The sequence below is a fragment of the Babjeviella inositovora genome (genome assembly GCF_001661335.1).
Source record: "Babjeviella inositovora NRRL Y-12698 unplaced genomic scaffold BABINscaffold_1, whole genome shotgun sequence".
Lineage (NCBI taxonomy): Eukaryota > Fungi > Ascomycota > Pichiomycetes > Serinales > Babjeviella > Babjeviella inositovora.
In genome coordinates, this window is record NW_017566838.1 from 297,579 (window position 1) to 318,316 (window position 20,738).

The following is a 20,738-nucleotide window of genomic DNA, read 5'->3' on the forward strand; positions in this document are numbered from 1 at the left end:
GGCTATATATTCCATCAGTATTTACTACACGTGCGTCCCTGTAACCCTACGGGAGTGTGATATCTAGTTTGAGGTAAACTGCTTTTCAGGAAAAGGCTTCCGATGAATAATGAAATAAGTTGTAATATCTGGTTAATACAAGCTCATAAAGTAAGGGGAAGGGATCCAACCGAAATATAGATATAAATGGCAGACGATTTGCTTAAAAATCCAACAATGATGTATTCGATAGACCTGAGAAAACACGTTAGTGTCGTTGCTTGATTTAATTAAGCTTCCCACGAAAACCATAAGGAAATATTTCCCGGCAGACGAGTTGTGTACAGTAGTCCGGGGAATGTGTATTTGGTGCTTCCGAGGTGAGTTCCCTGTCCCACCGCAATTTCTGGGTGTTGAGCCATCGGGTGCTGGTCGCCGACGAGCTGCAGTTGCATCGGGTTTTAGTGCAACGACGTTACATGCGTTGGTGGTGCGGCGTCGAGAGGAAAACGTGGTGATGACCACCATCCAAACCGCGAGTCCTACTAAAACCCATGATTATTAGTAAAACATGACTATATTTGATTATACCACAGTCATTGATGATTGAGAATACAGAATATCAGAATGTTCTGTTCTCAAGAGGCTGAAAGCCGACCGACCCGGCTTGATGCTCAGCGGATGTGAATTTGTAGAGATGGCGGACATTGGTTGAATTGAAAGGATATATTTCTCATGCGATAATGCTCTACAAATATAGGGTTATCCTGAAATCCGCGGTAGATTTGAGCCTTGTTAGGGACAACGATTCGTTAATACTCCTATTAGGTGTGAGCGAAAGGGGGCCAAAAATCGTTACACAAGCGTGAACCTGATGCCCCTATCACATCTGTGGTATCTTCAAGGCAAATAGCAGAATACTTAATCAAACTTTCCGTATTTGAGTCGCATTTTAATCATATTTTTGACAGAATTGCGGGGTTTAACAGGGACATTTACGAGCGCCCTTTACGTCTGAGTTATGCGTTGCTTAGTTTGCCCCTTCTTGCATGCATTTTCTTACCTTCAACCCCGCGAGTCTAATCACCGACAAAAAAAAGTTTTTAAGACTACGAAACGTTTATGATTTATTTTTACTTCAGATGCTGTCTTCTGGCACCCTGTTGTAAGTGACTTGTAATCGCGCGACCTTTCTGACATTCACGGTACTGGCCCTGTAGTCACCTACGCATACTGCATACAAGGATTCTTTCAGCTCCCCATGGATGACCATAACAGGGCCTGAAAATAATTGGTAGCTCCCGTTGTTTATACCTTCTCTCTGCCTAAACATATAGCTGTTATACCCCACCATGGATGGTTCTGTTGACGATGAATTTAAATCCTTATTCCTTCCCGACTTGGAGATTGGCACCGCTGCCTTTGATACAGACATGCTCTTCGGCACGTTTATGGGGACCGGAGGTGAGCTCAAAGTCGAAGACGATATCTGGGGCGGGCCCGCATCCTACGTTACTATTCCCTCTCTCACATATCCAGGATACCCTCAGGGTAACCAGCCTCCAATAACATCGCACTACCACAGCCTCATCCCGGAGGAGGCGATCTTTAGCACCGGAGCATACGATCCCCGCACAGTAGAGCCGGTTTCAGGGGAAAACACTGCCAAAACTACGGCTAGCGAGACAGAGACCCAGGAGAATGATCCGGTCCTAGAAAAGTCTCCGGATGAGGCGGTGTACAGCGGAAAGACTGCACTCTTAGAGCTTTTTCCCACCCTGTTAGCACTTGCTGACCTTACCGACTCTTCTAACAAAGACGTACAGATGAGCTTCAGTGGCTACCTCAACGGCCGTTTCTTAACCAATGCCACTTCTTCCAGTGATACCATCTCCTGCTACCGCCGCAACTACATCCAGTCGAACCTTGCGTTGCGGCTTTCGGGTGAGGGTATCCAATATCCGCTCAAGGTGAACAGCATGGAGGTTTTACGGCTCAAAATTTCTGTCTTTGCCCGGTCGAACATCTCCAAAGATCGAATCGAGGTGTTGGTGTTTGAAGATACTGTTCCGCGAAAACGCAAGCTCCCCGAAACCCCCAGTGTCAACCCACAAGGGGACAATGAAGTCAGCATCACCGCTACAGACTTTGAGTTCCCCACCCCGAACTCCCAGGCCATGGCGACCTTTGTCTTTAAGAAGCTCCAGTTCCGCAACGCCACGCCCAACAACGGAAATCTGTCCTTTCAGAACTTTTACCGGCTCCATTTTTCACTCTCCGCCGTAACAGCAGCCGGAGACGTGATTCTCCACGACTTAAAGTCCAGTCCCATTCTCGTACGTGGCCGCAATCCATCCTTCTATTCCCTGAGGCAGGAATGTTTGATTATCAATAAAACTGCTCATTCAGTCGAGGCTCGGGAGTCCAAAAGCGGCTCTCCCGATGACTTGACCAAGAAGCGGAGCTCCTCCATGCTTTCCATCATGAATCTTATCGACGACAGAGGTCAGATAGCTTCCCCCGATCCTCAGCCCACGCCCACACCCCAAAGCACTGCGTCGCCGTCAAAAGGATCCGGCTCGTACCTGTACATCTCCATCTCCGGGGCGTACCACTTGCCGCCGCTCAACGTGGTCTATTTCCCTCACATTGCCCACCATCCGCGACAGAGCGATTCCGTCACGCGCAGAAGGCGAAGTGAGGCGACAAAAGGGACGGAGCGAAAGCGCGAGAATCCAAATTACTATTTCAAGTAGCCAGGGATATATCAAGGGAGGGTTCATGATGTACTAGTAAATCTAGATCCGGCTATAAAGTCAAAGGTTTTCTCATCAATATAGTAGGATCGGTATATTTCACGAGAGGTATCCTGGTTGAATTGTAAGCCATTGCAGACATGGGAGGAGGGTTGATTCTAAGCGCCTTTTTGTATAATTTTTCTTTTCTGGAATTCGACATCATAGTCTGTTGAAAATCTAAAAACGACAATGACATCCAATGTATATTCTGTAAATTAGCCAATGACACCATAACAATACGTATAAGTCAATTAGGGTTCTAAAATATAACTAAAAATTTCATTACTGGAGTTCTGTGCATTTCACCATTCATTTCATTTGTTTTTTTCTGCAAACTCAGATGTCCTCTTCCGTTATGACTCAACATCTACCTTGAAGGCACTTCTGAATAATACAATTATACAGATCTCAGTTTTGGCAAAACTAATCGTTAATCATTGTGTATTACAGGAAATAAAACCTAGGCGCCCATTTGCGCAATCATGCAAAATTGAAAAAAAAAAAAAAAAAAAGCGTAACCATTTTAACAGAGGCTATCTAAACCCTGATAAGCAAAACTTATAATTGTCCTCTTCCGTGTCGTTAACCATGGAGCTGATGTTCTGGAAAATACGGCCCTGCGTATTTATGTGGCCTTGTGGCTGGTACGAATAGGCATCGCGCAATGTAGCTTTAGAGTTGTAATAATCGTACCCGTTGGTGCCATAAAACTTGTTGCAGCTTGTCTGCTGTTGGTAGTAAGGGTGGGCAACATCGCTATGAGGCACGAGATCGGATTTGATGCTTTGTTGAGAAGCACCAGAGTTGTAATCGTCCATGGTCCACAACGAGTCGTCTTCATCGGTGGTGTACAGATTCGAAAGCTGGGACTGCGGCTTGATGTACGCTTTCTGGCGCGAAAAGTTCAAAACGGACGAATGCCCGGCGGAGAAGCTAGGACTGGTGGCAATTGTAGAGGGCGATAGGGCGCCGCAGTTTAAGTCAATAATCGGCAACTTGGAGCGTTCGGAGGGTTCGCACTCCTCCTCGACCGCTTCTAACGAGTGGCTCTTTCCCGGTTTCAAGGCATCAAACGGGTTCACTGACGAGCAAAGAGAGGAGGCGAAGAGGGATTCCGAGGGGTCACTGGGATACGGCTGAATATTCCAGTCCTCCACGTCGTAGTACGGCAAACACAAGCTCATTGGACCCAACTCGTGCATGCTACGCAAATCCAAGACCTCTTTCTGCAACACCTTCAAGGGAATGCGCTTGAACGGATCGAGCTGGAACAGTCTGATCAACAACAGCGCAAACTCGACAGAGATGGGGAGGATGTTGCGCAAGACCTCCATGGGGTTGGCCAAGAAGGCCTTGAACGTCTCGTCGTGTAGCGAATGGGCCTGCAGCCACGGGTTGCGGATACAGGTCAAGTTGACCAAAATGACCGTCAACGACCAGATGTCGCCCAGGGCGGTGGGGTAGCGCTGCGGCGAGCGGTGGTAGTCGTCGAGCGACGTGACGGAGGATGAGCGGGAGACAAGAGCCGAGCTGGACGCCGACAAGCCGTGCATCACCCGCTCGGGAGCCATATAGTAGGAGGAGCCGCAACAAATGGAGGAGTCGACAAAGGCGGTACTGATGGCCAAGCCAAAGTCGGCCAAGACCACGCGCTCGCCACGACCGCTTATTAAGATATTCTCGGGTTTGACATCACAGTGGTAAATGCTCTGCAGGTGGCAGAAGATCAAGGCGTCGCACAACTGCTTGAAGACGGACTTGACCAAAGAGGAATCGTTGACGTAGCGCTGGTTGTCGACGATGGCCGCGAACAAGTCGCCCTCGGGGTAGTAGTCCATGACGATGAACACGTTGAAGCGCGACTCGTACACGTGGTGGATGGTAAGCACGTTGGGGTGCGCGTGCACCTTCAACTGGAGCGAGACCTCCTTCAAGATAGGCGACGGCCCACTATAGCGCGAGATACCATGCAAGGAGAGTGTCTGGACCGGGATGTGGTACGTAATATCCTCGCCGTTGTATGCGTTGGAGAACAACGAGGAAGCGGAGGAAACACCGGACCCAGATAAACGTGTATGCGTAGCGGAGGCAAGCAACTGCTTTTCAATCTCGTGCGCAGTGGACTCCTTCGACTTGGGTTTCGTGGAGACTTGTGTGGCATTCTCCTGCAGCACGATCTTGACGGCGTACTGCTGACCGGACTTTAGGTCTGCTACCAAGTAGACCGCACCGTAGCCACCGGTCCCGATCCGTTTGATAAGTTGGAGGTGGTTACCAATGATGATGCAGCGGTTTGCAAGTAGGTTCGGCGTCTCGTGTCCCATGGTTGCAAGTGAGTGTACCTTTCCGGGTGGGGGTAAGTAGACGTGCTATGTATGGATGGTGTGACCTTGTACGGTATCCACGGTCATCAGTTGGGCGTATGGCAGATGTTGTGTGACGGGTGGGCAGGGGCGTGGTTTATTTTACGTGGTAAGAGGCCTTATATATATTGAAGTTAGCCGCCCAAAATTTGACACATTTGCTGTTGGGTGCTTGTACGAAAAAAGAGGTGACGCTCCGTTATATGTTATACCCAAGAAAGTTAAAACTACGTTATGGGCCTTAGAACACTGCATACGAACCAGACGATAGACGCACCTCGTTACCATTTCTTTTTTGTATGGGAGGTTTCCGGGTCTCCGAGAATCTCAGCTGGTGCGTGCGGTCGTAACAGCCCCAATAAAGCGTGTAATGAGGGGATGGGGTGGCGTAGTGTTTACCCACGCCGCGTGAGGGGCAGAAAAAGACATCACGGTGTGGCGCATGAGCCGCGAAACTCAATGTCCGGACCTCGCACAAGGAGGAGAACGAGAGTCCCGTTCATCCTGCCCACAGCGCCCAGATCTAGTTTGCCAGGGGAAGCTTAACCCGAAGATAGCTCGTCGAGGGCCGCAGAAACCTGATGATCGGTTGTTCCACTAGTCCAGCGACGGTTCCACTTATCACATGATTAAGTGGAGAAACCTTTCGATTTTTTGTGCATACACATATCAAAGCTTTAATAAAGTGACTCGGGTCGGCCGTCTGTATCTTGGCCATTTGGTATGCTGGAAGAGGTTGTTAAAATCACATGACAGACATTTATTCGTCATTCGGAAAATTTTCAAAGTTTACCAGTCATGGGTCATCCGCGGGTGGCTCGCGACGAACCCCTCACCTGTAAGCACATGCATGCAGCAAGCAAAAATCGTTTTTCCGAATGATGCTTGAGCGAGTGCCCACATCTACATAGCGACTGCCAAAAGGCTACTGACGGCTAGTCATATGAGCACGTGACCCAAACTCGTTGGGCTAGCCGTACCGAGTGGGGATAGCGCAGATGTCACTCAGCTGGTGGGAAATCCTGCCGTCCAAAAATGGTAGGCAACGGTGTAACGTAGGGTTGAATTTGTTACGGGAAATAACTAGCTGGGGTATAGGGCATTCCGGGTGAGACCGAATGGTGCACTGTCTGAGCCGAGCTAATACCCATCGATATCGCAGGCATTTCTGCTCCTCGGAGTCTCTCTTTTTATTTCTGGCCTGTTGTTCGCCGAGTACGGAGGACAAAAAGACAAGACTTTCGCATATAAAATTGGTGGAAAATTATCACCGAATTGTACTTTCTGCTGCAAGCAAAAAAGGAATGGGACATGCATTGAAGACTCCGGGCCGATATGTACGACGGCCTATCAGACATTTGTAACAAAGCCATTGATAAACCTTCTTATCTATAATGGTACATCCCATAATATGGGTCTGCTATTATGCCATTGTGTAGCTGCGGTCTTTACCTCAGCTCATTCCTTCAGGGAAGTTTGTGTAGATTGTCCGAGAACTCCGATGAAACTTGACCCGGAGGAAATTCTCAACAATAGACATCAGGTCATTTTATTAAGCCCAGTACGCGTACCATGCCCACCAGGTGACACTGTTCGCCAGGAAGCTAGTTGGGGGAAAGCTTTAAGATGTACATCCGATGCATATGCAAGCAGATCCCCATCAGGCTTCAATGGATAGCACGGCCAACCTATCGTCCATTCCACCCAACAAAACGAAATCAAGACTTTCCTAGTAACAATAGATCGTATCTTGGTGTAGGATAGATAGTGTCCTGGAGAGTGGCATTTTTACACAGTTACCTAGAACTGCTTCTGGTCTAGCCCTTTCAAACTGATACTTGGCAGATGTTGCCTTATCGTCAGTTGGTTTGTCAAACAATACCCTAGCCTAATTCAGTTAGGCTCTTCCAACACCTGTATGAGATACACATAGCAAACAGGATGTGTATTCTAGCAAAAAAATATATGAGCTAGGCAGTTGAGGGAAAGCGGTATGCAGCCACTGGGTCATGAGTATTACCGCACCCCTCCTAGCCTTCAGGTATCCTTCCGAGTTAATTATGACCTGGTGAGTGGTCAAACCGTTCTCTACTAACATGGATGCATGACGAGGCTCTTTCATTCCTTTTTCACCCATACATATCCGACTCATATACCGTAAACGGCAAAGCCTTCTAAAAGTTATATGGTTGCGAGATTTCACATGTATATAATTTTGGCATCATAATGTGACTGCCAAAAGTTTTCAACTCTTAGCGGCTTTAGCTCAGTTGGGAGAGCGTTAGACTGAAGATCTAAAGGTCCTGTGTTCGATCCACAGAAATCGCATTTAATTTTTTGCACTCAAGTAATGCATCACCGTTTTAAACCTGAGATTATGACGGATATATGCTACACTTATTGGCCCCCGTTCAGAATAAATCTATATTTTAAAAGTAAGCTAATCTAATAGTCTACGAAAATTCATTACACATAGTACTGATGTCATTTTATACATGCTTATTGCAGTACTCTGCACTAGGACTTGACTTTAATATTTTAATTATGTATAATTATAATACAAATTTATCTTTCTGCATGAAATGTACATTTTTCCCGCAACACCTTACTACTATTCATACATAATTACTTGTTACTTTGGACAATTTATCCTGAGATAAATAAGTAGAACATTATCTTGTATCAATGGGTTAATATTTAATCGCTTATAATAACATTATTTAAGTGGTATAAAGTGCGTGTTTAACGACCTCATGATTCTTCCGATATAGTGTAACGGCTAGCACGGTTCGCTTTCACCGAGCAAACCCGGGTTCGACTCCCGGTATCGGAGTTTCCTTTTAATTTGTGTGGATTAGATACTCTAGGCTATAACCCAACCGAAAGAATGAAGTGGTTTTTTTTCGTACCTTGGCACTTGCCCTGTACTATGGGTGAGATGCCAAGACCCTCTAAAGCATGCAAATATTTACAACTAGACAGAAGATCCATGCATACAGCTACACGTCGTTAAAACCGATATGTTTCAACCTCTTACTGGTGTCACTTTAAACCGTCACTTATTTTTTTATCCCAACCTACCTCCTGCAGGTTTCCAATGTTTTGGAACTCCAAGTTCTGACGTGTCTGTTTTGCCGGGTTTCGCCCAGAGTTTCTTCTCCGACAATCCCACGAAGAGTTAGGTTTTACCGGTATCGCCAAGTAATCTGTAATACTCAAGTACTCTCAATTTAGTTAATGAAGGACACAGGAAGGTTGTTCAACGGAATTTGCGCAGAAATATCTCCGGCTGTTTTTATTCACGCATCTCATTTGTTTAGTCACGCTCATTTTAACATACCCTAAGTTATCTTCTACTCGAAATGAAGTACTCTATCACGTTAGTCGCATTTGCCTTGGCTTCCTTGGTCAGTTCTGTAGCTATTCCGGAAGGTTTACCTGCTGCCTTTGCCATCGCCGCTGCTTCTTACCAATGTCACGCCCACTGTGGAAATGCCATTGCTACCTCTAGAAACTGTTCTGTTGATTCCGGATACGATATCGACTGTTTATGTGCAGCCGATTCGGCCTTTATTGGGTTGATCAACAACTGCTTAGACTGTGCTTGGTGCTTGTGGGACGACTACGGCAAGTTATTAGAAGCTCCTTTGGCCGCTTGTGACTTGCCGATCATCCCCACCGGTACTGCATGCGCTCCAAGTGCTACTGCCGAGACTTCTGTTGAACTAGCTATTACCGAGACTTCTACTGAAGGTACCATAGCTGAAACTTCCGTTGAAACTATCACTGCCGTAACTTCTGCTGAATCTATCGGTGCTACCGGATCTACCATAATAAACCCTACGGTTGCCGTTGAATCCTCCACCAAATCCATTATTACTACCGATTTTTCCACTGAGTCTGCTGCTGAAGCTAATACTGCTCCTACTTCTGTCGCTGAATCCACTAATGCTGAATCCAACCGCGTCACTACCGTGAAGACCTCTTCAACTGCTAACACCACAAGTAAATTCATTTCTTCTGTTACTACGGGTAGATCCGTTGCCGAGTCTACCACTGGTAAATTCACTACTGTCTTCACTCTCGTAGGTGGATCTACTGGTGCTAAGCCAACCACTGATAAATCCTTTATTGCTCCTCACTCCTCTGATAAAGTCACTTCCACCGTTTCCCAAATTGCTTACACCGGTGCAGCTTCTAAGAATCAAGTTGGCAGTGCCATTTTAGCCGGTTTTGCTGCTTTATTGATCTAGACGTACCAGACATGGACTGAATCAGATTGCATATCTCATATGTGCACCTAATAATGAGGTGCATATGCATAAACACGTGCTGATGAAGTGTATTTACGAGGACCTCAGGACTCGGAAGGTATGATCAGAGGGTACGCCAGATTATAAAACACAAATGTATTTATAGATTAAAATATAGTCGAAAACCTAGTTAATAAGTACTATGTGGGATCATAGTTATAATATATTTATGGGAATTAAAAGCAAGGCAAATAGGCTAACCGACACGAGCATTATCAGTGGAGGGGTCATAGTATGCTCCTGTTTATTATGAGGGGCACTGACTATCAAAACAATTGACGCTAACAATGATAGTCCATCTGTGGGATGAGATTCACAACGTTAACCCCTTACTAAGAGCTTTAGTTTAACCACATGGCCTGAGGCTGAGGTATGGGTTACGACGTATATCTACAAGCTCATATGCATCAACACTAAATCTAATTTTAACCGGACACCAATGGATATGATACTCAACAGGGAGGAGTAATGCTTGAGGAATTTAAAGTAGACATCGTCAAAGAATGGTACAAAATTAAAAGTTCTTTAGACCCACCAAGGTCCTCAGAAAGCACGTTGAATACCATATACCTCATAAGTATTATGATCCTGCCCAGTAAGGATACTAATCTAATTAGCGCCATATAGCCATTGGTTTTGCAAGATGATGCGCTGTCTTATACTGTTAGTGCCGATCATAATAACATTTAGTTTGCATGCTACTCATCAGTAAGGCCGATATGTTACGTCCACGTCTGTTACCGGCGTTATCATTTTTTCGAATGACAGACTTACGTAGTTCGTTCCATTCCCCTCCACCGGTAATTACCATGCTTCTCCAGGCATTCTTTATACAAGGTTTCTGTATTTTTAAACCGCTATACAGAGTACCGCCCCGAGCTTCTTACCTGAGAAACCCTTGATTAATTAAACTTTGTATTCCGTTATGTCCACTATTGGACTAGACATATCCAACCAAATTAGGATTTAAGCTGAAGCTATTATTTTTGCATAAATAGCATCAACTGCTGCTTTTAATTAAAATATTTATACTATCATTCATTATCAAGTGTCTGTACTCTAATTGTAAATACACTTCAAACTATCTACCACTTAACATGAAACTCTCTATTCCGTTGATTGCTTTAGCAGTGGCTTCTCAGGCCAACGCTGTTGCCGCCCCCGAAGGCATGCCAGCTGCCTTTGCTGCCGCTGCTGCGTCCTACCAATGCCACCTCTACTGTGGTAATGCCATCTTAGAATCCAGAACTTGTTCTGGTGCCTCTGGATATGACACCAAGTGTTTGTGTGCCGCTGATTCTGCCTTTACTGGATTGATCAAGGACTGCTTAGACTGTGCTTGGTGCTTGTGGGATGACTACAGCAAATATTTGGTAGCTCCTTTGGCTGCCTGTAACTTGCCAACTGTCCCAACCGGTACCGAGTGCTCCCCAGGTGCTACTAAGGCAGCTGCCACTACCGCTTAAGATATGCGTGGTTTAGTACTGTAGAGCCGATTTAGCCGAAGTTATTGTGCTCAATAGCTAACAATATATCGATACTGCAGTACACATGTAGATACATTGACCGAGATGAATGGTGATACATGTAGGTGGTATGCACATACATGTATAATGTGTATGTTTATTCAATTCTTTAATTAAGTTGTATGTAATTGTGTAGGTATGTAGGAAAGATTGGCCAGGTCTACTGGTACCATATACGTCAAGATATGCAGAGTATGCGGGATGTACAACTGGAAACCATCCGATTTGCGGAGTGAGACCCTTATTATATGTGCCTATGGTATTACACTTTGATTTACTCATCCTGTACCTTCGGAAAGTTTCCTGGGATTATTTGTTTGTTGCAATTGGGGTGGTGCGTCTGCTACTACTGTCCGCTTCCTTGAAGGCTGTACCTCTTCTATAATAAAGTTAACAAAATTAGCTCGGAATTTTCTCTGCGTAAAAACCTTGGATAAATCTTCAATATACTGTAACCGCTAGTACAGTCCGCTCTCATCTCCCAAACTTAGATTTTCCTTGAAGCTTCATTGTTTTCTCCGGCCCTTTTATATGAAATTGTATTCACCAAAAGATGCAGCGGAATTAGATACCCTGGTACATGTCGTGTATGACGCACTGGGCTCCAAAACCCTTGGAAATAATTTTCCCCACTAAAACCGGCGATCTATGCAACTTCGCTAAAGCCGATATGTTCATATTAGCCGGTGACTCCCTCGAGGCTACGTATCAAGGCTAACACATAATTAAACGAGTAGTAGGACTGCATAAGCTTGAAAAGGTAAAGGAAAACGCGTTTTAGTAGTTTTGCCCAGAGTTTCTCTCCGAGAATTCCACGAGTTAGACGAATATTTTGCCAAATCTTTTCAGACCGTTGGATATGCTGTAGGACCATAGCTCTAGCCAATGAAGGAAATGACGCTGATTTGGAGCGATTTTCTATATAAATTGTCCTTACTTCCGTAGTTTACACTATTTTACGTTTTTTATATTATGTTTATTCACCCTCGTTTTTATCCATAAACTATATACAAGCCGAAATGAAGTACCTTATCTCGTTGTTCGCTTTAGCCTTGGTATCACAGGTTAGCTCTAATGCTGTTCCAGATGCCTTGCCAGTTGCCTTTGCCGCCGCCGCTGCTTCTTACCAATGCCACTCCTACTGTGGGAATGCAATTGTTAAAGCTAGACTCTGTGAGTCTGGTACCGGATACGACACCGACTGTTTGTGTGCAGCCAATTCCCCCTTCAGCGGATTGATCTACGATTGCTTAGACTGTGCCTGGTGCTTGTGGAGTGACTACGGCAAGTTCTTGGAAGCTCCTTTGGCCGCTTGTAACTTGCCTAGCCTCCCTACCGGTACTGAATGCGCTCCAAGTGCCACCGTTGCGCCAACCTCTGCTAAAACCAGTTCCGAAACGACATCCCAAGTCACTGTTGAGCCACCAACTACTGAGACGACATCTCAAGCTACCGTTGATCCATCAACTACTGAAGCGACATCTCAAGCTACTGTTGAGCCATCAACTACTGAAGCGACATCTCAAGTTACCGTTGAGCCATCAGCTATTAAAACGAGTTCTGAAATCACTGTCGAGCCATCAACCATTGAAATAAGCTCTGAAGTCACCACCGAGCCATCAACTACTGAAGCCGCTGCTGAGACATCTATTACTGAAACATCCTCCGAATCTAGTTCTGCTAGCGTGGTTACTGAACACACATCCAGCAAATCGGCTAGTGAAGCAGATACTTCCTTCGCATCTTCTAGTGAATCAGAAGCTTCCTTTACTGCCGCTAGTGAATCCGCTAATGAGTCAGACGCTTCCTCCACTGTTGCTAGTGAATCGGCCAGTGAATCAGATGCTTCCTCCATTGCTGCTAGCGAGTCCGCTAGTGAGTTAGATGCTTCCTCTACATCTTCCAGTGAATCAGACGTCAGTTCCTCTGCTATTAGTGAATCGGCCTATGAATCCGTTAGTGAGACAGATGCCTCCTCCACTACTGCTAGTGAATCAGCCAGTGAATCCGCTAATGGATCAGAAGTTTCTTCTACTGCTGCTGGCGAATCAGGTGCGGCCTCCACTGTTGTTAGTGAGCTGGCCAATGTATCTGGCGCCATTTCTACTAGAACTGGTCACCCACTCACTACTACCATCACGACTTCTTGCACTACATCTACTGAATCTGGAGCTAAATCTACTGGTGGTGCAGGGTCTGGTAACGGTTCTACCAGTGCCGGATCTGGTAATGGTTCTACAGGTGCTGGGTCCTGTAATGGTTCTACTGGTGCCGGATCTGGTAATGGTTCTACAGGTGCTGGATCTGGTAATAGTTCTACTGGTACTGGATCTGGTAATGGTTCTACTGGTGCTGGATCTGGTAATAGTTCTACCGGTTCTGGGTCTAGTAACGGTTCTACCGGTGCTGGATCTGGTAATGGTTCCACCGGTGTTGGATCTGGTAATGGTTCTACTGGTGCTGGATCTGGTAATGGTTCTACTGGTGCTGGATCTGGTAACGGCTCCACTGGTGCTGGATCGGGTGCCGCCTCTACCGTGTCGTCTTCCACTACTCCAGAAGTGGCCACGTACACTGGTGCTGGATCTACTCAGAAAGTGGGTGTTTCCATTTTGGCTGCTATTGCTGTATTGTTGATCTAGATGTACCAGAAGGAAATACTGGATATTTCAGATACTGATATACATTTCTTATAGATTTGCAGCTAGCTGCAAAAATCACTGTTTTTTTTGTTAGTTTCGACAATAACCGGAGCGTATTCATATTCTCACATCAGTAAAAATGCTTATGAAACATCAAAATTCAAGTTAAAAAACTGAACACTAAGAAGCATATGCCACATTCTAAGCTGGCAAGAGGTCGACGATTATTTAGCTCCGCTATTGTCAATACGTGCACAATTTTGGGTTACGATAGAGTTTTTTCTGAAGAGCCAAGAAACTGAGGTATTCTTTATGCGCTTATTAGTATTCCGCTGCCTCTTGTATATATACCCACTCCATCTAGACCGAGCAGTCTTTAGTGCAAAAACCACGCCACACTTATTCATGATGGAAAAGTGAGCCACACCGCACCACAGTGCGCCCTTTCATTGATAGGCTAAATGAGTAACGAAAAATCCCTTGGGGTCTAAATTTTCTGATTTGGAATAATCACTATCCGCCCCTAGGAGCTTATAACACTTCAGGAAAGCTATAGTGCATTCTTCACGCATCATAATAGGCACTCAAATGGTAATGGGATGCTCTTTCCCTCTTGGGAGTATCGTACCCTTTTGGTTTAAGTTGACATAGTACTTTGATTCTTTGATGATTAAGGCCAGCTTTAGTCTCAGTACACCCTCCTTCATTGAAGCTCAACTCTTCGCGCTGTGCCAGCTCCCAATTCTCTTCCAAAGTTTTTCTTAACTATACTAATAAAAATATATACATTGACCAGAATTATCCCATCTACTATTAATCACTACCCTAGGACTCACAAGTATTAAAGCTTTGTTGACAGGATGTGGCGACACGCTTACAGACAAGCTCGATTTCTGAGGGTAAAGTATAATGCACCTTGGAAACGCGCTGAAAAGATAATTTTCGAAATTTCAAATCCTGTAATGTGATAGTTCTACCCGCTACACTATTTGCTTAACGTAACTAATACTGAAGCTATAGCTACCTCCGTATATCATAGCTATCAAACCATGCACGCGGAGGATCTGCATCTGACTCATTTTCGAAAACAGAATCAACGGTGAACGATAGTACCAATATGCACCGTTTCCTAAATAACATGGGTGTAACTGTGTTGCATTACAAATTTCCAGTCTACAGATCTCCTTTCCACCGTATTCTAATCAGGCTTGATGCTGAACATGTAAAATCTCTGAAAACGAAAAACGAAATATGCACGAAAATCGCGTAATCAGCTTTGTCCGATTAAGCTACCAAAAAATATGCACCCCGGCATGCTGTACGATTGTCTAATCCCATTATAGACAAGTTACACACAAGATAAGCCACCCCTCGGAAAGACAGGCCCGGGAAAGTGTGGATTCTGCAGGGGAATTTAGCCCAAAAACATTCACGGATTTCACACTTTGTTATAGACTAAAATCTAAATCTTATTATGTGCCCATTTATGAATACAGTTGCAAGCCAGCGCGTGATATGATGCGAAAAGCTGTGTTTCTCAAAAATATGGTTGTAAACTAGAATAATCCACGTGGTAGATTCTGAGGGTGCACTTTATGAAATGGAGCGAATAGTGAAAAAAAAGGCCGGGAGTTCAGGAATAGCATAATATAAAACGGATGCTAATCGCTGATATTATTATTCTTGTTTCCTAGATTCCCACACTCAAATTAGGCAAGATGTCTGGCAACACCACTGATCCTACAGAGGAGCACAAGGTTTATCTTAACGATGTTACACCAGGCAACGGGTCCAACGTTCTGAGAAACAGCGACACCGGTAACAAGAATGATATTGAAGTTCAAGTCTCGCAAGTCTCGTCTTCCTCTACCTTGGACTCAAACCCGTTTTTAGACCCGAAGGTGGAAAAACACTACCGAGAGATATACGAAAACAGCAAGTATGAGTGCCGCCATGAGTTCGACCCAACCTTCACGTGGGAACCTGAAGAAGAGAAAAAGTTGGTCAGAAAACTAGACTACAGAGTCGCGTTATTAGCGTGCTTTATGTTTGTCGCCTTGCAAGTTGATAGGGGGAATTTGGCCCAGGCTACCTCGGATGGGTTATTGAAAGACCTCAAACTCACTACTAATGACTACAACACGGGGAACACCCTTTTCTTGGTGGCCTTCTTGTTGGCCGAGTTACCTTCTCAGTTAATTTCGAAAAGGTTGGGTCCTGATCGGTGGATTCCGTTCCAGATGATTGCTTGGTCCGTTATTGCCGCTTCTCAAGCTGCGATGAAAAATAAAGCCGGATTCTATGCCACCAGGTACTTGATTGGAACATTAGAGGGTGGTTTCATTCCGGACGTGGTTTTGTGGTTGTCCTACTTCTACACATCTAAGGAATTACCAATGAGATTATCCTGGTTCTGGACCACTTTATCGTTAACTCAGATTGCCACCTCTTTGTTAGCTGCCGGGATTTTAAAGTTACGAGGCCATGGTGCCTTACCTGGTTGGGCGTGGTTGTTTTTGATTGAGGGCTTGTTTACATTGGTTATCGGGGTTGCGGCTGTGTTCCTCATGGTTCCTTCTGCCGTGCAGACCAAAGCTCGGTGGAGACCTAATGGGTGGTTCACGGACCGGGAAATCAAGATTGTTGTTAACCGTGTCTTGAGAGACGATCCTTCAAAGGGGGATATGCACAACCGTCAAGCCATCACGCCTAAGTTGTTATGGAAGGGTATTTCAGATTACGACTTGTGGCCAATTTATTTTATTGGATTGGTTGCGTATGTTCCCACCGGAACGCTCACGTCATATCTCTCCCTTAATTTACGAGCAATGGGGTTTACGACCGTACAAACAAACTTGTTGAACGTCCCTTACCTGGTCATTCATATCATCTTACTCCTCATCATCACGTGGGCCACAGTGAAGTATAACCTGAGATCTCTCATTTCACTTTTCCAGCCGTTTTATACAGTTCCCCTCCTTGGAGTTCTTTGTTGGTGGAAGGGGGCAATGAAAGACAAGTGGGGAACTTATGTGGTTTCAACTTTGATTTTGGGTAACCCGTACATCCACGCAATTTGTGTGAGTTGGTGTTCGACTAACTCAAATTCCATCAAGACACGAACCATTTCTGCCTCCGTGTATAACATCTGTGTGCAATTGGGGAACATTATCGCCAATAACGTATACAGAACAAAGGATTTGCCCTTGTACCATGTGGGTAATAGGATATTGTTTGCCTTTGCAGTGATCATGTTTCCTACGCTTATTCTCACCAGATACTATTATGTTTGGAGAAATAAGAAGCGCGATGAAGTGTGGAATGCCATGACCGAGGAGGAGAAGGAAGAGTACGTGGAAGTGAACAAGCATTTGGGAAATAAGAGATTAGATTTCAGATTTGTCTATTGACGAACAACTGCTTACCATTTTTACACTTGTAATTGAGATTCGAAAATCAATATTGTAGAAAACACCCACTTTAAACAGAGACAATAACCAAATCGCTGTTATTCGTAAAGTATAACCTCACTGCCATAGACGGATAAGCTGTAGAACCTACACAGGGATTTGTGCCTTCCGGTCTGCTTAGCTCATACCTATTGCTTGGTGTTTCTTCCATGGTTCTCCGCCTGCCAAATTAACTTTTGCAACCTCTGAATGGAAAACATGCCCTCCAACAGTGTCGCAATGATCCACTCCAATTTGTAGTCGGTTGGGACTCTGTACTTGCGCAACAACGGCAACAACACAAACCTGATTTCCACCACGTGGATCACAGCAAGAACACCGATTATAATCTTTCCGTAATTGCTGAACAACGGAAACCATACCGGAATATCCTTGGAGGCATCCCACCGGTAGTAGACAGAGCCCATATAGAGCAATACCAGCAACAAAAAGTACTCCAATAAACTGTTTGGGTAGACGTACTGGTTGATTTGGATGTGGGAGAAGCCTCTGGCGGTCGCCGCCGTTTTGGCCAACTCCACAAGGCGCGTTCTCGCCTCCCCGTCCAAACTGGTCATCGGTGGTTCAAACGGAATGGGCTTCAAGACCTCGGTGTCAAGCCCCTCGTGGTGAAACGAGATGGTCATTGAGATCGTGCTAATCTCCTTCAACTTGATTTGCGACACTTCTTCCGTGATGGGGATGCCGGCATAGTGCACAAGAAGATCCTCAATGGCCAACTTGTGGTCCTTGTTCATGTGCGCAAGAATTCTGCTTTCAGTGGATGGTTTCGACATAATGGATATACTGGCAGGTTGGTCCACTGTTGAAAAGGTGTGGAAACAAGGATCTTTTATGGAGATGGGCCTCACAGGGAAATATCGATGCAGGATAATCAGAAGGGTGGAGGCATGGCAGTCACATTATCATGTGCTGGGACTTTTCGGAAATAAGTGATATAAGGACATTGTAGGGGATATTAGGAAAAACGATAGGTGCTCAAAAAAGAAGGCGCGCTGAAATTATTTCAAATACCAAATCAAACGGTTCAATTTAATTTCAACCAATATCGACAATTTTAAACCAAAGAAATCGGTGGAAAATGTGCAAAGGCCTACAGTGTCCACCATAGAGTCTCTGGTGCTAATAGAGAGCCATCTCTCTGATGACCCAGAGGAACCTGCATACCATATTCTCTCCCTGGGGCTCCATTTAGGGCCAGACCCAGGTTGCTAACCTACAAATATCAAGCTGGCAGTGACACTTTTCAAGAAGCTCCCTAATCGATGTGACATGTGGTCTGGGCTTACCAGTACCCCTGAAATTACATAGGCAATGGACTGAGGTGAGTCTATATACAGTCTAGCCACGCAGAACCATCAGCTGCACCATATCAATGTAAGTATAGTAAAACATGATATTTGATGATAATAACAATTCGCCAATGATTGGATATTTTAGGCTTTTTATTCCATCGATGGTGTAGTTTCGTTACCCTGATTCCAGCTAAACTTTAGCCTAGAAATGGCAATGGCTTTTTTTGATGGACTCAATGAGGTTTATTTAGGTAGTTGTGGGTTTAAACTTGATACTTTATCATTATTAGGCGAATACAATATGGGTTTCTAAGTCTCTTAAATAGACGCGTCATGATTTCTCTAATAAAAGCATTAAAACCAAAATACCTCACTCCACCAAAAGACCAGTTTCAGAATTCAGAGTTTCAGCCTTCAAAATCGATCTCTTGAAGCGATTAAGGGAGAAAATTCCTTCTACCATGACAGATGTGATCCATTTCCATCTATATTCAGCTGAAACCTTGTACTTGCTCAATAAAGGCAACATAACATACTGAAGCTCCACTACATGCATGGCAACGGTACTGACAAGAGTAGGCTTCCAAGCCTTGGCGAACCACGGAAGCCAGACTGGGGTATCGTTGGGACCACGAAAGCGGTAGTACTTGGTTCCTAAATATCCAACCATTAAGAAGGGTAAAAGCTCAACGAGCGAGTTTGGATGGACATACTCATTAACTTGGTGAGGCGACAATCCTCTGGCGGCAGCTGCTCTCTTGGATAAGGCCATGAAACGCGGTTTTGCTTCATCTAAGCTCTGTAACGGCGGGCCAAACTTCAAGGTCTTCTCTGCCTCACTACCGTGCTGCCAGAATTCAATGGTGAACGATTACTTATCAATATTTCTTAAGGCAATATGGGAAATGTCAGCCATAATTGGGGTACTTGCCATGTGAATGAAAACGTCCACAAGGGCCCGGTGGTGCTTCTGGTTGATTAATTGAACGAGTTGCTTTTCGGTAGTCATGACTGTATTAATTATATACCTACTATTGAAGGACAAATATACTGGTGCGCCGAACTTATTTTATAGGCGTCCAGCAGTGGCTAGAGGGGCCAAGTACAACCGGGTTTTCCCTCCTGTCGCAGTACTCACAATGACCAATCATATGCAACTTGCAGCTGCACCCCGCAGATTTCTAACGTCGGGAGTAGTCATGGGCTTACGGAGGGGAAAGAAAATTGTACGATGGCGGGCCTGGAGCAGCCAACGGAAATGTATTATAATATAATATAATAAAGAGCTATTCTGGAGAATAGCATCTTGGTGTTGACTCTCATATGCTGTACATATCTCTCTAGACTTTAATTTAGGTCAGAGAACAAGATTAGGTGATGTTTTGGCGGACACCGGGCGAAATAGGAAGGGTGCGTTTTCAACGCTTAAACCTAGTAAGAGAAATGGTCAAATCAATAGAAGCAGAAGAGGATCACTGTCACTTCAATGTCAGTTCCCAACTCTTATTTAACAAAGAATAAAATGATAAGTTTTATCTCAGGTATGAAACCATGGGAAATTAAAGAGGTTTGCTATAAAACATTGCCCAAATATTTTGTATGTTTTGTATCTTTTCTTTCCAATATTCGTTCAACTAGCTTGGCTATCCTGCTTTATATACAAAGGGTCATGCCCTCTACACATTACCTATAGAAAAAAATAGAATACCTTGAAATACCTAGTACCATTCTTAAATATAGCCCAGTTTTCGTACTCTAGCGAATAAGGGTCTAGCAAGATATGGAGGCCCAGGTTATCCTAATACATTGAGCCTCTATACGCTACCCGAATACGGCCGAAAGCCTAGATCAAATCAAGCTGCCGGGATACAGGTATCCGGAGATAAATCATATATACATTTATTTATTCACTTATTACAAATCGTTATACATGCTCATGTCATTGCAGCCTATATGCACTTGATTTCAGAAATAGAGATTATTTTTACAACCAATATAATATGGATTTATACTCTACCAGAATTTAGGGCTCACAGACAAATAGCTTTTCGCCGTACCTATTTGCGCTATATTCCCTTTAACTTTCGGTATATACTTTAACTTTCATTTTGGTTCGACGGTTACAGCATAAAAATACTGGACTTATTACGCGTAGTTTACCCATACTTTTTTTTTTTCACATCATTTTATAGACGTTATTTCCGGTTGCTTAAATGCTTTAAGTGGAACACCCATCTAAACTATAGTACCTGCCGCGAACCTCTTGTCAATGCCTCTGATAAACTGTCATGACACGACACCCTTCTATTAGTTATGATTTCGCCAACGCACACGACAAATGACATAGTAATA

General features: G+C 44.5%; 7 protein-coding genes and 2 non-coding genes across 9 annotated transcripts; 6 read left to right on the forward strand and 3 right to left on the reverse strand.

Moving 5' to 3' along the window:
* The first annotated feature begins 1,280 nt into the window (after positions 1 to 1,280).
* Positions 1,281 to 2,971, forward strand: REP1 (Rep1p). The gene has a single exon (XM_019127351.1). The coding sequence runs from the start codon at positions 1,332 to 1,334 to the stop codon at positions 2,733 to 2,735; it is 1,404 nt and encodes a 467-aa protein (XP_018987616.1). The 5' UTR covers positions 1,281 to 1,331; the 3' UTR covers positions 2,736 to 2,971.
* Positions 2,972 to 3,310: 339 nt separating this feature from the next.
* On the reverse strand, positions 3,311 to 5,101 carry SHA3 (putative serine/threonine protein kinase; the record flags this gene model as incomplete). The annotated part of the gene is made up of 1 exon (XM_019130221.1): positions 3,311 to 5,101. One exon carries the CDS (start codon positions 5,099 to 5,101, stop codon positions 3,311 to 3,313), a length of 1,791 nt encoding a protein of 596 aa, XP_018987617.1.
* A 2,294-nt stretch (positions 5,102 to 7,395) lies between these two features.
* BABINDRAFT_t6 lies at positions 7,396 to 7,468 on the forward strand. Its single transcript has one exon. It is a non-coding gene; the product is annotated as a tRNA-Phe (tRNA).
* A 433-nt stretch (positions 7,469 to 7,901) lies between these two features.
* Positions 7,902 to 7,973, forward strand: BABINDRAFT_t7. The gene has a single exon. It is a non-coding gene; the product is annotated as a tRNA-Glu (tRNA).
* Positions 7,974 to 10,510: 2,537 nt separating this feature from the next.
* BABINDRAFT_158915 (uncharacterized protein) lies at positions 10,511 to 10,950 on the forward strand. Its single transcript, XM_019127352.1, has one exon. It carries the CDS (start codon positions 10,551 to 10,553, stop codon positions 10,917 to 10,919), a length of 369 nt encoding a protein of 122 aa, XP_018987618.1. The 5' UTR covers positions 10,511 to 10,550; the 3' UTR covers positions 10,920 to 10,950.
* Positions 10,951 to 11,693: 743 nt separating this feature from the next.
* Positions 11,694 to 13,735, forward strand: BABINDRAFT_158916 (uncharacterized protein). Its single transcript, XM_019127353.1, has one exon. The coding sequence runs from the start codon at positions 11,999 to 12,001 to the stop codon at positions 13,619 to 13,621; it is 1,623 nt and encodes a 540-aa protein (XP_018987619.1). The 5' UTR covers positions 11,694 to 11,998; the 3' UTR covers positions 13,622 to 13,735.
* A 1,604-nt stretch (positions 13,736 to 15,339) lies between these two features.
* On the forward strand, positions 15,340 to 17,031 carry BABINDRAFT_169677 (uncharacterized protein; the record flags this gene model as incomplete). Its single annotated transcript, XM_019130682.1, has 2 exons — positions 15,340 to 15,439; positions 15,461 to 17,031. The coding sequence occupies 2 exons, from the start codon at positions 15,340 to 15,342 to the stop codon at positions 17,029 to 17,031; spliced, it is 1,671 nt and encodes a 556-aa protein (XP_018987620.1).
* Positions 17,032 to 17,075: 44 nt separating this feature from the next.
* On the reverse strand, positions 17,076 to 17,845 carry BABINDRAFT_158918 (uncharacterized protein). The gene has a single exon (XM_019127354.1). It carries the CDS (start codon positions 17,826 to 17,828, stop codon positions 17,220 to 17,222), a length of 609 nt encoding a protein of 202 aa, XP_018987621.1. The 5' UTR covers positions 17,829 to 17,845; the 3' UTR covers positions 17,076 to 17,219.
* A 597-nt stretch (positions 17,846 to 18,442) lies between these two features.
* Positions 18,443 to 19,551, reverse strand: BABINDRAFT_158919 (uncharacterized protein). Its single transcript, XM_019127355.1, has one exon. It carries the CDS (start codon positions 19,156 to 19,158, stop codon positions 18,757 to 18,759), a length of 402 nt encoding a protein of 133 aa, XP_018987622.1. The 5' UTR covers positions 19,159 to 19,551; the 3' UTR covers positions 18,443 to 18,756.
* Between the last annotated feature and the right edge of the window lie 1,187 nt (positions 19,552 to 20,738).

Coding starts and splice junctions, on each gene's coding strand:
- REP1 (XM_019127351.1), top strand. CDS start 1,332: ATGGATGGTTCTGTTGACGATGAATTTAAATCCTTATTCCTTCCCGAC.
- BABINDRAFT_158915 (XM_019127352.1), top strand. CDS start 10,551: ATGAAACTCTCTATTCCGTTGATTGCTTTAGCAGTGGCTTCTCAGGCC.
- BABINDRAFT_158916 (XM_019127353.1), top strand. CDS start 11,999: ATGAAGTACCTTATCTCGTTGTTCGCTTTAGCCTTGGTATCACAGGTT.
- BABINDRAFT_158918 (XM_019127354.1), bottom strand. CDS start 17,828: ATGAACAAGGACCACAAGTTGGCCATTGAGGATCTTCTTGTGCACTAT.
- BABINDRAFT_158919 (XM_019127355.1), bottom strand. CDS start 19,158: ATGGCCTTATCCAAGAGAGCAGCTGCCGCCAGAGGATTGTCGCCTCAC.